The sequence below is a fragment of the Mesoplodon densirostris genome, chromosome 16 (assembly GCF_025265405.1).
Source record: "Mesoplodon densirostris isolate mMesDen1 chromosome 16, mMesDen1 primary haplotype, whole genome shotgun sequence".
Classification (NCBI taxonomy): Eukaryota; Metazoa; Chordata; class Mammalia; order Artiodactyla; family Ziphiidae; genus Mesoplodon; species Mesoplodon densirostris.
In genome coordinates this window covers 18,030,726-18,046,067 of record NC_082676.1, presented here as the reverse complement: position 1 = coordinate 18,046,067, position 15,342 = coordinate 18,030,726, and the positions used below count along the sequence as shown (strand labels likewise).

The 15,342-nt window shown below is 43.5% G+C and overlaps 1 protein-coding gene across 1 annotated transcript in view; it reads right to left on the bottom strand.

Moving 5' to 3' along the window:
• The window catches only part of PTPRT (protein tyrosine phosphatase receptor type T), an 825,916-nt gene that overhangs the window by 392,652 nt on the left and 417,922 nt on the right, over positions 1 to 15,342 (bottom strand). Inside the window, exon 11 of the mRNA XM_060079174.1 lies at positions 14,867 to 14,976. Within this exon, the coding sequence (XP_059935157.1) occupies positions 14,867 to 14,976 (110 nt within the window). The remainder of the gene's footprint in view (positions 1 to 14,866; positions 14,977 to 15,342) is intronic.

Below are 15,342 nucleotides of genomic sequence, written 5' to 3'. Positions count from 1 at the left end.
TAGAACCAGGATTTTAGATCCAGATCAATCTGATCTGAAGGCCATGTTCCGTCCATCATGATATACCATCACCATATGCATGAGGTTCATTACAGTGTTGTCAGAAATGTAGAAAAAAAGAGGGGAATGGATAAGTAAATTAGGGCATATACACTCCATGGACAATTATACAATCACTAGAAAAGATAAGCTGTTTCCAGCTATAAAAGCATCATGGTTGTGATAAAATGCTTAATAAAAACTTATGATAGCAAATTTTACGTAATTATAGTTAGGTAAAAGATGTATGCATATTAACAAAGATAAAATACAAGGCAAAGGACTTCCCTGGTGGCACAGTGGTTAAGAATCTGCCTGCCAATGCAGGGGACATGGGTTCGAGCCCTGTTCTGGGAAGATCCCACATGCCACAGACCAACTAAGCCCGTGCGCCACAACTACTGAGCCTGCGCTCTAGAGCCTGTGAGCCACAACTACTGAGCCTGCGTGCTGTAACTACTGAAGCCTGTGCGCCTAGAGCCCATGTTCCAGAACAAGAGAAGCCACCACAATGAGAAGCCCGTGCACCACAACAAAGTATAGCCCCCACTCGCCGCAACACTAGAGAAAGCCCGTGTACAGCAACAAAGACCCAATGCAGCCAAAAATAAATTTAAAAAAATAATACAAGGCAAAATAATTGTTGTGCTGCGGGGAGAGATTATAGGTGACTTTTTTCCTCTGACATCCAAACTTTCTGTAATATCGTTATAAAAAATGGCTGGGGAAGGCTAAGATTACAGAACGCATGTGTTGGCGGGGAACGCACAGAGCTGGTTATATATACAAGGTCCTTAGGGAAAGTTCCAGTAAGGTCTTGAAACCTCTACACATGCTCCTGTCTTCCTGTGGCTCTGTGTTTTAGACACAGTCATGAAGACTCTCTAGATAAGTTATTCTAGTGCAGACTTTCTCACCTCTGGCACCTTCTTCAGGAAGGACTCCATAGCACTGGCCCCTTATTCCAGGCAGTCCCCCAGTTATTAAAAAGAACTGCCTTCCAGAACTGCAGAGAGCACATTTACACAGAAGGTGGGAAAGGACAAAGATGGCAGTTAAGCGTCACAGATGACACCATGACCACCTAGAAGGCCACATCAAGAGGGATTCTGAGGCACGTCAGAGTTCAATGGCAGAGTGTACCCTGATCGATTCTGGACGTCTATCATAGGGATGGTATTTGGGAAGAGTGGGGAGCACACACATCCCCCATATTCACCTCCGTTTGTTAAGAAATAAGCAAATGGAGACTTAAATTCTAAAATAAGGAGGAAAATATGACCACCACTTCTACCTCTGGGTTTACAGATTTCTACCTGAATTTGTACATATTGCTCAAGTCTGCTCCCTTAGATCCATTCCTACTAGAACAGAGAGAGCTATTATTTTGAGCACAGTTCTACAATCAATGGAAGCCATGTGATTAGCTCTGATTGCTACTGACAAACCTACTGAGAAGCAAAAGGAAAGCAGGAGTTCGAACACTGCTAACCAGCTCTTTACAAAGATCCAAGTCCCTCTTACCCTATGCTAAAAATTGTGTCTTACATTCTGGGAAGATCAATCAACATATCCCAAAATAGAATGATTAGAAAGTAAAATATGGCTTATATGCTCAGGGGAGCAGAGAGCCATTGAATGGGATAGTTAAGTAGATTACATTGAAACTGGAAAATGTTTGACACAGTGAAAACCCAAGTTTTGCAGCATGGTCATAATCATGCAAAAGATGTCACTGCATAAGGGCTAGAAAAAAAATAAACCCTTGTGAAAATGGTTGGTCTGTGAGGGAGTGGGAATTGGGGGTGACTTTCCACCCCCATCTTTCTAACACCATGTACTGTTGTTGTAATGTCACTCACCTTAACAAAGAATAAATTCCTTTTAAAAATCACGAAATCATAAGGAATTAGATATTTCAATATCTATTGCAGCTGTTGCCTTAATCTTGATTCAAGTTTGGAATACAGTTTTATTCATTAAACAAATACTTACTGAGTACCTACTTTATGCCAGGTACTGTTTAAGGTACCTGAGATGCAACTGTAAAAAAAAAAGGATCCCTGGGCTTCCCTGGTGGCGCGGTGGTTGAGAGTCCGCCTGCCGATGCAGGGGACGCGGGTTCGTGCCCCGGTCCGGGAAGATCCCATATGCCGTGGAGCGGCTGGGCCCGTGAGCCGTGGCCGCTGAGCCTGCGCGTCCGGAGCCTGTGCTCCGCAACAGGAGGCCACAACAGTGAGAGGCCTGCGTACCGCAAAAAAAAAAAAAAAAAAAAAAAGAAGGCCAGTGAGACCAAAGAGGAAAAGAGAACCCAAGGTGCAAGGTCTTTGAGACCTAAGTTAGCAATTGGGATTTAATGTGAAATGCATTATGTCTATAAGTGACGCAATAACATTTTGGGAGTCAGTAACAAAAACTTACATAAATATAAAGAGATTTAAGACTGTAAAGATGTAAATTACCCACTATGTTGTTTCATATATTCAATGTAATTCTAATCAAAACTACAACAGGGGTTGTCATTAAATTGGATAACTAAATTCCAAAATGAAAGAGCCAAGGGCAAGAATATCCAAGATATTTCTAAAGAAGACTGAGGAGGAGGGACGAGCTCTGTTAGAGATCAGGATTAACTGTGAAGCTCTAATAACTTTGACTGAGTGTGGTTGTTATAGATGGTGGCCACCGGAATAGAAAGCTCAGAAACAGATGAATGCATATGAGGAACTTCGGCATATGTCAGATACGGCCTGGTAGAACAAGGAAAAAGCAGGCTATTATTAAAAAGACCTGGGGAAAGTATTTATCCACAGAGGAAAAAATGAATTTTGTACCTCATCTCACACCATACACAAAAATTAACTGTGGATAAACAAAGGACTTATATTTAGAGAACAAAGCTATACAGTTTTTAGTAGAAATATAAGGAATCATCTTTCTCACCGTGGTTTGGGGAATAGTTACTTAAGGACACAGAATGTGCTTATTTAAGCGAAGACTGATAAAACTGACTACATTATAATTAAGGGCTTCTGTTACCAAAAGATACCTTACAGGAAGTAAAAATGGCAAGTTATACACATAACTGACAAAACAGTATAAAAAGCATATAGGGCTTCCCTGGTGGTGCAGTGGTTAAGAGTCCGCCTGCTGATGCAGGGGACACGGGTTCGTGCCCCGGTCCGGGAAGATCCCACATGCCGCGGAGCGGCTGGGCCCGTGAGCCATGGCTGCTGAGCCTGTGTGTCCGGAGCCTGTGCTCCGCAACGGGAGAGGCCACAACAGTGAGAGGCCCGCATACCGCAAAAAAAATAAAAAAAATAAAAAGCATATAAAGAAAGACTACATATCAATAAGATCAGGGCAAGATAATCCAGTAGAAAATGAGCAAAATACATGAATACACCTCCCACAAAAAGTAAATACAAATGAGTAGCAAATATTGGAAAGATATTCAACCTTATTAACGACTGAGGGAATACAAAGCAAGAGAACAAAAAATTGCCATTTTATACCTATTTAACTGGTCAAAATTAAGAATCTTGGCCAGACCAATATTGGAGAGGATGTGGAATTGTAGAAGCTCTCATACTTTGCTGACATGAGGGTAAATCGTTGAGCCTAGTTTGGAAAATAATTCTGCTTTTTTTTGTAAAGTTGAACATTACCATATGACTTAGTCTCTGGATATAAACTCAAAAGAAAATCTTGCACATATGCAACAGGAGGTATGTACAAGGATGCTCATATCTTCAAGGTTGATAAAGGCAACATCCTAGAAGTAACCCTGATGCCTATCAAGGGCTTATGAATCAATGTGTTGTACTATCTGCACACAGTGGAATATTATACAGCAGTCAAGATGAGCATGCTGCAGCTGCACTCATCAAAGGGATGACTATTGGCAACATAATATGGGATAAAAATGCTAAAAGATTATATACAACGGAAAATCCTTTACTGAAGTTAAAGGACTAACAAAAAATAATATGCCTTTAAGGACTGGATATGAATAGTAAAGCTATATGAAATACAAAGGAATTGTATATGACATTCAGGTTAGTGGGAGGAGTCAGTAGGCTGGGGTGGGAGGAGTTCGTAAGTCTGTAAGATACTGTCAAAGTTCTGGTTGTCTCGGTAGCTGGTGTGTAATTGCAAAATGAAATAATGAATAAATACAAAAAGGGGTCATGCACAGACCAATGAGGAAAGTATTTCATGAAACAAAGAGTAAGATTAATTCAATTTTGGACACCTGAGTGGTAGGTCAAAATAGGAAGGATCCTTTGAATCTAACTGGTCCAGTTCTCCTAGGTCAGAGCTATAGAGACCAAGGACCAGGTAGGAAAAGGGACTCACTCAAATATATTACTTGGCTATGGCAAACTAAAAGTCGACCTTTAATTTCCTAATAGCATAATTCACTATTTGACTTGCAATGATACACGTATGCTAAAACAATGCATAAGATAAAAGGGACACCAAGAAAGCAAAGCAATGGTGATTTTTATGATATATATTTTGAAGGGCTCTGAAAAAGACCTGGTATGCATGCATGCATTGAGTCCATAATGATATAGGCCAAAGTCCCATACTTGGGTGTAAAGTTTAAGGAACTACTACTCTTCTCTTGGTGAAGAATGAAGAAAAATAGCCAAAGAAAAGGATCAGAGTGAGGGGAAGAAATCCACCTGCCATCTTCTGAGACCCATGAAAGGATAATCTCTGAATCATAAATTTGAATTCCAGCCTCCAGAGACTTCAGGATGAAGGCTCCAAATGCCTTGATGATAGATGAACACTCACAACCCCTCTTCATTTTTTAGTCCCAAACAAAGAGCTGTTCTGACCAAAACACAAAGGAAAGAGCCAGCCAGTTAAAAGCACCAAATCCATGCCACACTGCCCTGTCCAGGTGGAAATCCAACAGGAGTAATAAGGTAAAACATCTGAGATGAAAAGAGAACAACTTCTGATGTTTAAAGAGACACTCTGGCAGCTTAAACACTGCCTCTGGGCATAGTTTATTGAGAGGACCAGGTAGCCAAAGAGAGGGTTCCATCAGTAGGCACGTGGCTGTGTGTACAGGCCACTCCTCACAAAGTCCTCCGGTTGCACAGTGCATCAAAACACAGTTTCCCTCCCACGTAAGGAACGTGAAGGAGAGCCCGACTGGCCAAATGCAGAACTACCCTTTCATTTCCCTCCCTCCACTCTCTTAGGACAACTGTAAATGCACAGGATTAAATTTAACTTGCAGGGTTTTTTTTTTTTTAAATTCAAAATTTTCCTTTAGCAAAAGCTCTGGAGAGGAATTACGGCAGAAGTTCATGAGAAACAGCTGGGAGCCCATCAAGACATTCCTATGACAAGGATAAGAAGTGACCTGGAGTTTCTCCAGGCAAGGAGAAAACAGACATAAGCCCTGTGCCTCTGAAATCTACTATAGTTAACTCTCCAAAAACAGTAGAGCAATTCCAGGGATGCAATGGGGACTATGGGTACAGCCCAAGGGTAGAGGCTTCACACGCACAGGTGAACAAATACATATGTGCATACACGTGCCATGTTACAGCTACATACACTCACAAACCTACATGCTTATAAACACATACACCAAGACAAATATACTGATCTACGTGTGCTCACTGTGGGAATATTTTCCATGCAGTAACTTCTACTGCTTTCTTACAGCTAAGTTGAATGACTAATGTTTATTGTGAAAACGTTTTTATTGCCAGGAGAATATGATTTGCTGTTCTTTAGGTAACAAGTGCTATGCATCCGTTGATTCCTACTGTCACATTACCTGGCTCCATCACAAATACCTGTGTTGTAATAAAAAAAAAAAAAAAAAGAAACACCCCGAGGCAAATATATAGGCATTCTTGGTATGCTAAAAGTGGAAGACAGGCAGCTCTAATGGTCCCACTTACATAAATGCAACTTATTTATTCACACCAGAACGCAACTTCCTTTCCTTCCAGACTCAGGGTGCCAGAAATCATTCCTTTCAACCCAGAGCTGTTTCTATTGAAATACCTGTCAACCAGCCTGTCAGCCCAGCAGACCTGTATATGGCATCTACCCAGGGATCCCTGCATTTTTCAAGTCTCTGGAAGAGGAACATCCTATGGAGGTTGCATAATGGGCTCAGGGTTAGGAAAAATGGCTCCTTGACATCCCAGGGCTCTGACTTTTAAGACTTAGGGAAAGCCTCTGGGCAAATCTATGAAGCTTTGTGTGTGCATATGCCTTTTTTTAAATCTCACAAATAAACAACAGAACTAACTTCTACTGTAAAAGGAGAGGGGAAAGTATTTGTAAGGTAAAGTCTATGGTGGATTCTGCTGTCAGAGCTGCAAGATGCCATTCATGAAATGCAAAGGGATATTGACGGACTGATCCGGCCTTGTGTGTCTTCAATTATTCCACAAACTGTTTGTTTAGCAAACTTGAGGGAAAAAAAGCCAATGCTTCTTGAATTTGAGCCTTAACATAATTAGTGCCTAGCATCTGCATGTGCATGAGTTTGAGCTGGCTATAGCGTAACATCAGACAATGCTGTATTCCAGAAGAGTGAAAATGAAGGCAGGGTAAAGCCAGAGTCATGACTGTGTTTATTTAACAGGTATTTAGCTAGGATAACATATCAGAGTGTATTGATTGGATTCATGTTATGGAATGCTCCTTCCCAACCTTGGATGTACACTACAATTTCCCAAAGCACTTAAAGAAAAAAAAAAAAAAACTCCACATGGATAGAACTTTCCCTCCAGAGATTCTGATTTATTTGGAATACAATGATGCCTAAACATTCAGCCATCCATCCATCCATCTATTTATGTATTCACCTACCTATGTATTTATGATATGTTTTGGAGCCCTCAAGGTATGATTCTAATTTTCAGCCAGGCTTGAGAACCACTAAACTTGTTAGATGAAATTTCACCATTACCCCTTATTAAGATAAAGTACAAATCTACACACTCATATAAAGAATATTTATTGAGCACATATGATGTGCAAACTTTTCTTTTAGGTCCTGAGGACACATTAAAAAGCAAAAATAAATATGACCAGTGTCAGTTCAAGATCAGTTCTCCGCCAGGCTGGAGAACCAGGGAAGAGCTAGTTTCACAGTTCAGTTCTGAAGGTCGTCTGCGGGCAGAATTCCATCTTGCTCAGGGGAGCTCAGTCTTTTGTTCTATTCTGAGCTTCAACTCAGAGGACCTCCACAGTGAGGCCCACCCACACTATGGAGGGCAATCTGCTTTACTCAAAGTCCACTGGCTTAAATGTTAATCTCATCCAAAAACACCATCACAAAAACGTCCAGAATAATGTTTGACCTCATATCTGGGCACCGTGGCCCAGTTAAGTTGACACATAAAATAACCATCACATGGCCCATACCCTTATGGGGCTAAAAGTCCGGTAGGGGACTAGATGATGCTACAGAACACAAACAAAGTAAGTGCAGATTGTAAAAATGGTATGACAGAAATAAGCAAATTGCTGGATAAAATGGACAGTACAGGGAAAAAGCCTCTTGGAGGTGAAGAATAGGAAGGAACCAGCCACAAGAAACATAAAGTAAAAAGTGTTATAGGCAGAAGGGACAGCATTCACAAAGTCACATGGGCTGCAAAGAACTGGATGAGCTGGAGGAAGCGTTAGAAAGTCAGAGGGGCTGGTACACAGGAAACAGTGGGAAGACAGGCAGGAGATGAAGTTAGAGGGGCCAGATCATCCGGGGCTCTAAAGTTAAGACGAAGCCAAAGCAGGGAAGTAACATGACTGAATTTACTTTGCAAGGTGCTCTGTCTGGCTGCAATATGGGGAAGTAGAATAGGGGAAGTGTGGATGGGGGATCGGCAGGGAGGTTCTGAAGTGGTCCAGGCATCAGATCAGTGTTCAGAACACAGTGGTGGTGGAGATGGTGTCGTATGACCTGGCCTGGATGGAACTTTCTAGAGTATTTGATGTGTGGCAGGTGGGAGGAATGGATGATTCCCATACTTATGGCTTAACTGATTCAAAAGAAATAAGAGCCTTTTTCCTAGTTACCAGCCTGGTTCATGTTACACCCACTAGATGCCTGCATTATGCAAATTGTACATCGTAATTAATGTAGATCCAGCTTGAATTATGCAAATTCTTGCTTTGGGCTGTGCTAGTCACTTCCTGCCTCTACTACCTCCTGCCCATCACGGACCACATCCCATCCTCCCTACTGACCCTCTGTGGACTGGAGCCCTAAGCCTGTCTTGGGTAAGCGAGCCCTGAGAGGTCATTACAGCCAAGCCAAGAGAAAGGAGGAGGATGAACATCCAAAAGGAGGCACCACCTCCCCCGGGCCTTTCTCTGCGAGCCTGCTCTGAGCTCATCACGCAGCTGGCCCCTCTCTCCATCAGTGCTTGCCTGCACCGGTCCTGCACAGAACTCCTCTCTGGCTGAGAACACATGCCTGGCCTTCCTGCAATGCACTCTGATGGAATGCTGATCCCTGGGGCCCATGCTTTTGGTTCAGATCAAATGCAACTGTCTATATGCTGGAAGAATATTGACGACCCTCCAACCTATCCTGACTTTTAAAGGGGCTTCTGCACAGGAATGCCGCCTTGTTTTATTGAGGCGAAGTCTGTGTTTTATTTAACTCTGAACGCCAGGCACCTAGAATAGCTTGCAGGATAAATGTCAGTCAACTCTAGCATAATCAAGACACCCATTCCTGCCTCATTAGGGTCCTCTCATTCCCTTTAAGCTTCTCAGATTTATACACTGTAATTAGAAACTTGGTGATTTTGACTGCTAAACATAAAGGCTTATTGGGAAGCTTCACATGTCTGAATTTTAAATATTTTCACACGTTAATCCAGTTGCCAGTGTAACATCTTCTGGCCCAATTCCCTCACACTGTTTTATATTTATTTTTGGACAGAGATGAGAACAATTAATTGAATTGAAACACATATTGATTATTGTTTTTCATGAACTCTGAGCAGCCTGTCTCTGAATGATTTTACTGAGGAGTTTTTAGGCAACTGTTTGACTGGACTGTTTCCCCTGTGACCGCGTTCTGGCTGTGCGTGCCTGTCTGCAGTTGCCTGGTCTGCTTTTAGGGAGTCCTGTTGTTCACAAGAGCAGAGTCAGAGTGGAAGGGGTCACGCCAACCCTCTTCACGTACAGGCCCTGACTGGGGCACCCTGATATCCCATCAAACCCAAGTAGGGCTCCAGAAGAGTCTATGCAAATAGCATGCTTTCCACATCCCTGGTGAAAATCCTCAGCTCTCTGGACCCCAGGTGAGCAGAGATATCCCTCAGTTCATGTAGCAGCCACATTATTCATCCAAGGACTGCAGTGTCTGCATCAAGCAGAGCTTTCCGGAGCCGGATTAGGACATTGTAGGATGTGTCTTACACCAGTGCTTCTCCCATGTTCATGTGCGTGTGAGTCACCTGGTTAAGACACATACTCTGATTCAGTGGATATGAGCTGGGGCCTGAGATGCTGCATGTCTGACCTGCTCCCAGGCGATGCTGATCTGCTGGTGTGTAGGCACGAGGCCTTTGATGTGACCTCTCTTCATGCACTGTCTGTCATCCTGCTGGGGAAGTGACCACAGAAGTGCACCCTGCATCTCCACTAAAATACAAATTCCCGAAGATCTGAGGCCACGGGCTATGCACCCTGATGCGTCCTGCTGCAGCAGAGGCGAGGCTGGCTTCAGCGGGCTCTGATGAGCATTCTGAGCTCCCCCTTCAGTGGGCAGGGAGAGAGGTCGTGGCTGTTGGAGAATCAGGCCGTTTCACAGTCCTGGGGTGGCATCAGGGTAGGGGGCTAGACTCCCAGCCCTTAGGGATGGGAGGTCAGAATCTAAGTCCATGGTTCCAGGGAGCTCTTCAAGATAAGAACTCCTGACTGAAAGGAAGGTGTCCAAGTCCAGAAAGAGGCAGCAAGGAAAAAGCAGATGTGACAAAGTTTTCACCTCTTCCACCTGGATGCAAGGGCTTCCAACAAATAGTTGAGGCCTCACTGCAGTATCATAGATGAGTTAAATGTCCTTGCCTCCTGGCACATTTTCCAGGTGTCCCTGAGATGCTTATGTGCTCACAGCCACTAGCCACGCAACAGTCAGGTGATTTTTTTAAGAATGTAAATATGATTCCTTCAACTCCTCTGTTTAAAATCCTCCTAGGGTGTTTTCTGTTCCTCTCAGGAGAAAGCGCAAACTCTAGAAGCCTTGCACAACCTGACTCTGCCCACCCACTCTCCACATGGCCTCATCACTGTCCTCCATGCTCACGAGGCTTCAGTCACTCTGACCTCCTTCCTACTTGTCAAACAGGCCAGAGTCATTCCTACTGCAGGGCCTTTACACTAGCTGTTTTCCTTCAAGTGTCATCACTGCTTTGCCTTTGAAGGCTCTGGCCACAGGCAAGGTTTCAACAGCAGAGCAAATCCAAAATGAGGTGTAAAACTTTGGTTCTGTGGGATTGGCGTGGATTTACTTTTCCTTCATATTTTTACTTGACACCTTCATATTACAAAGAGGGGACTGAGGCCCAGAGACTGAATGGGACATAATCAAAGCCATTCCGACTTTGGAGGGCAGAACTGTCCAAGGGTGGGCCCATAGGTTATGACTTGGACCCACGGGGAAGGGAATTTCATCTTAACATATGACATACTACTTAGACCTGCTGTGGTTAACAATTTTTACAATATTTACAAAGTTATAACTCTTCTTCACTCCCTCCTCTTTTTGGCTTTTGACTTTGCTGAGTCCAAGGTTGTACATAGGAAGGCAGAGACAATCCTGGATTTCTCTTCCATTTGTGTTGTCTGATTTTTTCCTTGCCACAAAATGTACTTTCTGAGATCAGAAAAGGGTGATTTGTAATTTATGGATTTCTCTCTAGAAATTATAACCAGAACCTAATTTTAAAAATCAAATCGGTTTCATCTAATTAAATTTGGAACTTGCCTCATAAACACATGTTCTGTTATAAGTGTCTTTAAAAGCAAGGTCTCCTGCTCACCATCTGAGGCAGGACTGGGTGGAGCCCAGCGTGGGGGAGACTCCCCACCCTGCTGAAACTTTCTGAAGAACAGTGCAGTCTAGAGCCGTGCTTCTCAAACTTTAATGCCCATGTGAATCACCCAGGGATCTTAGTAAAATGAAGACTCTGATTCAGGAGGTCTGGTGGGGTCTGAGATGCTGTATTTCTAACCAGCTCCCAGGTAAAGCCAGTGCTGCTGGTCCACGGACCACACTGAATAAGGGGCAAGACACCTGCACTTGAATTCAGGACCCATGAGTTGCATCACCTCAGTCTTTACATTTCACCTCTCCAAGTCTCAGTGGCCTCATTTTTATGTAATAGCAAGAGCTAATATTTGTCAAGGCTATTTCTAAATGCCAAACACAGTGCTAAACATATATTGATGTTTATTAATAAATATAAATGAGCAGTTTCTTAATGTACCCAAGGTTACACAGCAAGGAAGTGGCAGAGCTGGGATTCAGATCTAGGCTGCCTGACCTCAAAAGTCAACATTCTTACCTTCTGAGGCCTCACTGGTTGGTGACACACATGGTCACAGCCATGCTTATGGTCAAAATATAAGGCCTAAGCCCGTGACCTCCTTAGGTCCCTTCACAGCGTCAACCCAGAAGTTCGGCATATTCCCAAAAGGTAACCTCAGATGCTCAACCAAGTCAGACGGCGGCCGCCTTCTAGCTCTGGTTCTCTGTATTACAGCCCAAGGAGCAGCCAAGAAACTACCCGAAGGTGTCTCACCACAGCTGTTTCCAGTAGGGTCCCTCATGGGAAGGCCAATATCCCAGCCACTCGTCTTTGAATATCCACAAGGCACTGGGTTCACAGAGAAGTGAGAAGAAAGGTGTGTTGTCCTCATCTGTGTGTACTTTTGTGCCCAGAGCTCCAGACAGCGTACCATCTATGAGTCCACCTTCGGAACAGAGCAGGACCCTATGGGGCCTTCTCAGGACAGAACCACCCCCCATGTCCTCCGCCTGCCTCTTGTCTGTAGAAAAACTTTAGCCAAAGAATAAATTTAAAGTGAGGAAATGCAGAAACAAATAAAAGCAGTCAAATAAAACAAAGTAATAATAGTTTAGCCATTAAGCAAAGTCAAAGACCTTTAGTTCTTCCTCAAGGGCTACAGATAATATTCTGAGCCACATTCTTTGAGCTATCTTGCAGATACTGAAACTCTCACCAGGTGGAAGAAGTTAACTACATGACGACCAGACTGTAGCCATGACATAAGCTGCTCCATCTGACACAATTCCGAGAACTAACTTCAAGGAAATGGGAACAAACTGACCCCGGAACTGAAGATGAACTGTACTTAAAACAATCAATATGATGCTGATCAGACCACCCTATGACCAATTCCAAGATGACTGTCAGAGCTCACTGTGCTTTGCTGCACTTAACCCCCTCCCTCCGCCTATACATCCCTGAAACTCCCCCTTGAAAAGCTCTTGCCCTCTGATTGGCAGTGGGGAGTTGGCTTTTGGACATGAGTCTGCCTTCTCCCCAGGTTGCTAGCCTCCTGAATAAAGCAAACTTTCCTTTCCAACCAACGTTTGTCTCTCAAGTACTGGCTTTCGAGCAGCAAGCAGCCAAACGTGTTCAGCAGCCCCTTCAGGGAGCTATTGCTCAGTGTGTCTAACTCACAGTTATGTTTGCACTCTTGTTCTCTCTCTCTCTATTTCTTTCTTCTTACTGTGGAATCACAATCAAGGGTTTCCTAGCCCAGTGCAGTGCATATTAGAGCAAGAGGGATACTGCTCCTGTGGAAGAAATCTGTGTAGAGATATGACTCTACCTGCAACATGGCCTAGACCTGTGGTTTCCAAAGGCAGGTAGGTAGAAGAACCAGAGTCTTTTCAAGCCAGAGCTGTCCTCAATTCAAGGAAAAATGAGGAAAAAATAAGGAGAATGTCATGAGTGACCCATAAAGCTAAATTTATTCAATTTAAAGGACTGCCTTGTATTCTGAGATTATGTCCTTTCTGTATTTTTGAAAGTGTCTTTTATGAAACAATGTTAATAGAAGATGGTAAAGTACTCTATGTTGGTTCCCCCAAACCATTTGAAATGTTACTGGCCTGTGAATTCCAAAAGTCTTCAACATCTGGCATTGAGATCCATTTATATAACAACACCAAGCAACTTAACACCTTAAGTCCTGGGTCCTTTCCCTCTGCTTTACAAAGGGCAGGTGGGTAGATGTCTATCTCATCTGTGTGTATGTGAGTGTGTATGATCGCAGCCTGTGCTTTACAGAGAACAGTGTGTAGCTTTTAAATGACTGGGTTTTGTTTCAGTTGAGTTTCCAGTCCTTCTCTTCCCTAATAAGGTGTTGAATGTGTCCCAGGCAAGGTCTACCAGTATGAGTACCTCCTCTCCTTTAGCAGCATCTGTGGGAAGGAGGCTTCTCCCAAGCCCATGTTCCAAGATGGAGATGTTAGACAGCTCTGCCTCTGAGGAATGCTGGATGGAGTGAGATAAGGTGTTTCCTGAAGGTGTTTTCTCCAGCACCCTGTACATGATAAGACAGTTTTCTCTTCCCTCAGCTCTGAGGTCCGTCCAGGTCTCTCTAGCGAATTTGTGTCCATCAGATTTACCCTGAATATTTCTCCCTCATCAATATTCCTTGACTTTCCTCCCCAGAGCTCTTCCTCCCTTATGGCGGGGATATTCTTCCCCAAGCTCTCTCTCAACAGGTGTACCTTTCTGCATGAGCCCTGAGAGTCTTTAGTCCCTCCATGAGCCTATAGTGTATTTCAGCCTGGGATGCTTATCACCTTTCCCCCCTCAGACTCCTTAGAGAAAGCCTGAAGCAACAATTAACCTCCCCCATCTTACAGATGAGAAAACTGAGGCTTCAAGAGAGGAAGAACCTGCTAAAGGTCACTTGAGATGGTGGTAGGACTACTAGGATACCAGACTCCATCCTTCCAGCTTCAGTTTCCATGCCCTTTCTCTGCATTGCTGCACTTTATTATAATCTGTATCAACAACCTTGTGGTGTCTCAGAATACAAGGGGTGGGAAGAAAGTCAATCTTGCCCATATCCCCATATTAGCATTTACCTATATCAGCCTTATTGAAGTTTTACTGTTTGTTTGCTTTTGCTTTGCAATGAGCTTCTATACCATTTATTCTAATTTTGAAAGTATTCAGTGAAGCCACATTGTGTTGGCTTGATGGGAGCATTCTTGTCCAAGGACATTTTGCTCCATCTCTGATATAAGACCCTGCTAATCCTGGGAGAAGGGCTTTCAACACCATCACCTTGGCTCTGTGGCCAAGGCATCACCATATGCCTTAGCCACAGAGCAACATCAAAGCTCAAGAATCATGTACCCCCAGTTAGAGAATGACATTGGGATCATTCTGGAAGCCCAGGGAATGATATGGGTACCATGAGAATCATGTGAGTGTTGTGATTTTCCAGAGGAACTGCAAGTACTGTTTGCCAGGCCTGGGTCTGCTCAGCTGTGCCAGGACTACCTGACTCCTTGAGTCCTAATGCCTTTGCTGAAGAGATCAATAATCCTTTCAATGCCCAATTTTCTTTGCCACTAGGGCTATCAAGACAGCTCGATTGATGCCCCTGTGTTTTTTTCCCACTGTATTATCAGAAACCTTCCAGTAAGTTGTGTCTCACTCACCTTTGTGCCCTTGATGGAGCTCTGCACACAGTAGGTATTTGCCAACTTCAGGCTGAAGTAAACTGAATAAAGCCAAGCCAAGTGATACAGTCACAGGCGCCTCCTTACCTCGTAGAGCGTGATGACCCCGTTGGTCTCATTGGGAGGTTTCCACTGGATGTAGATCTTCTCCTCAAAGGGACCCCCTTGGATGGACTCCAGAGGAACAGCTCCTGGAACTACAGAAGGAAAAATTAGGAACTTGATGTCACCTTCCATCTCATTTCTCCAGCCTCATTGACCTAGAACAGAAGTCAGCAAAATTATCCTGTAAAGGGTCAGATAATAAATATTTTAGGCTTTGTGGGCCATACAGTCCCTGTTATAACTACTCAACTTTGGCACCTGTAGCACAAAAACATCCATAGACAATCCATAAATAAATGGGCATGTCTGTGTTCCAAAAAAAATTTATTTCTAGAAACAGGCAAGGGCTGGAGTTCACCCATGGGCCATAGTTGGCTAAACATTTTTCTGGAAGACTGATGGCTTTTCATCTGCAGGCTCTGAGCAAGTTTATTCTGGAACTAAAACTGACAAGGGTA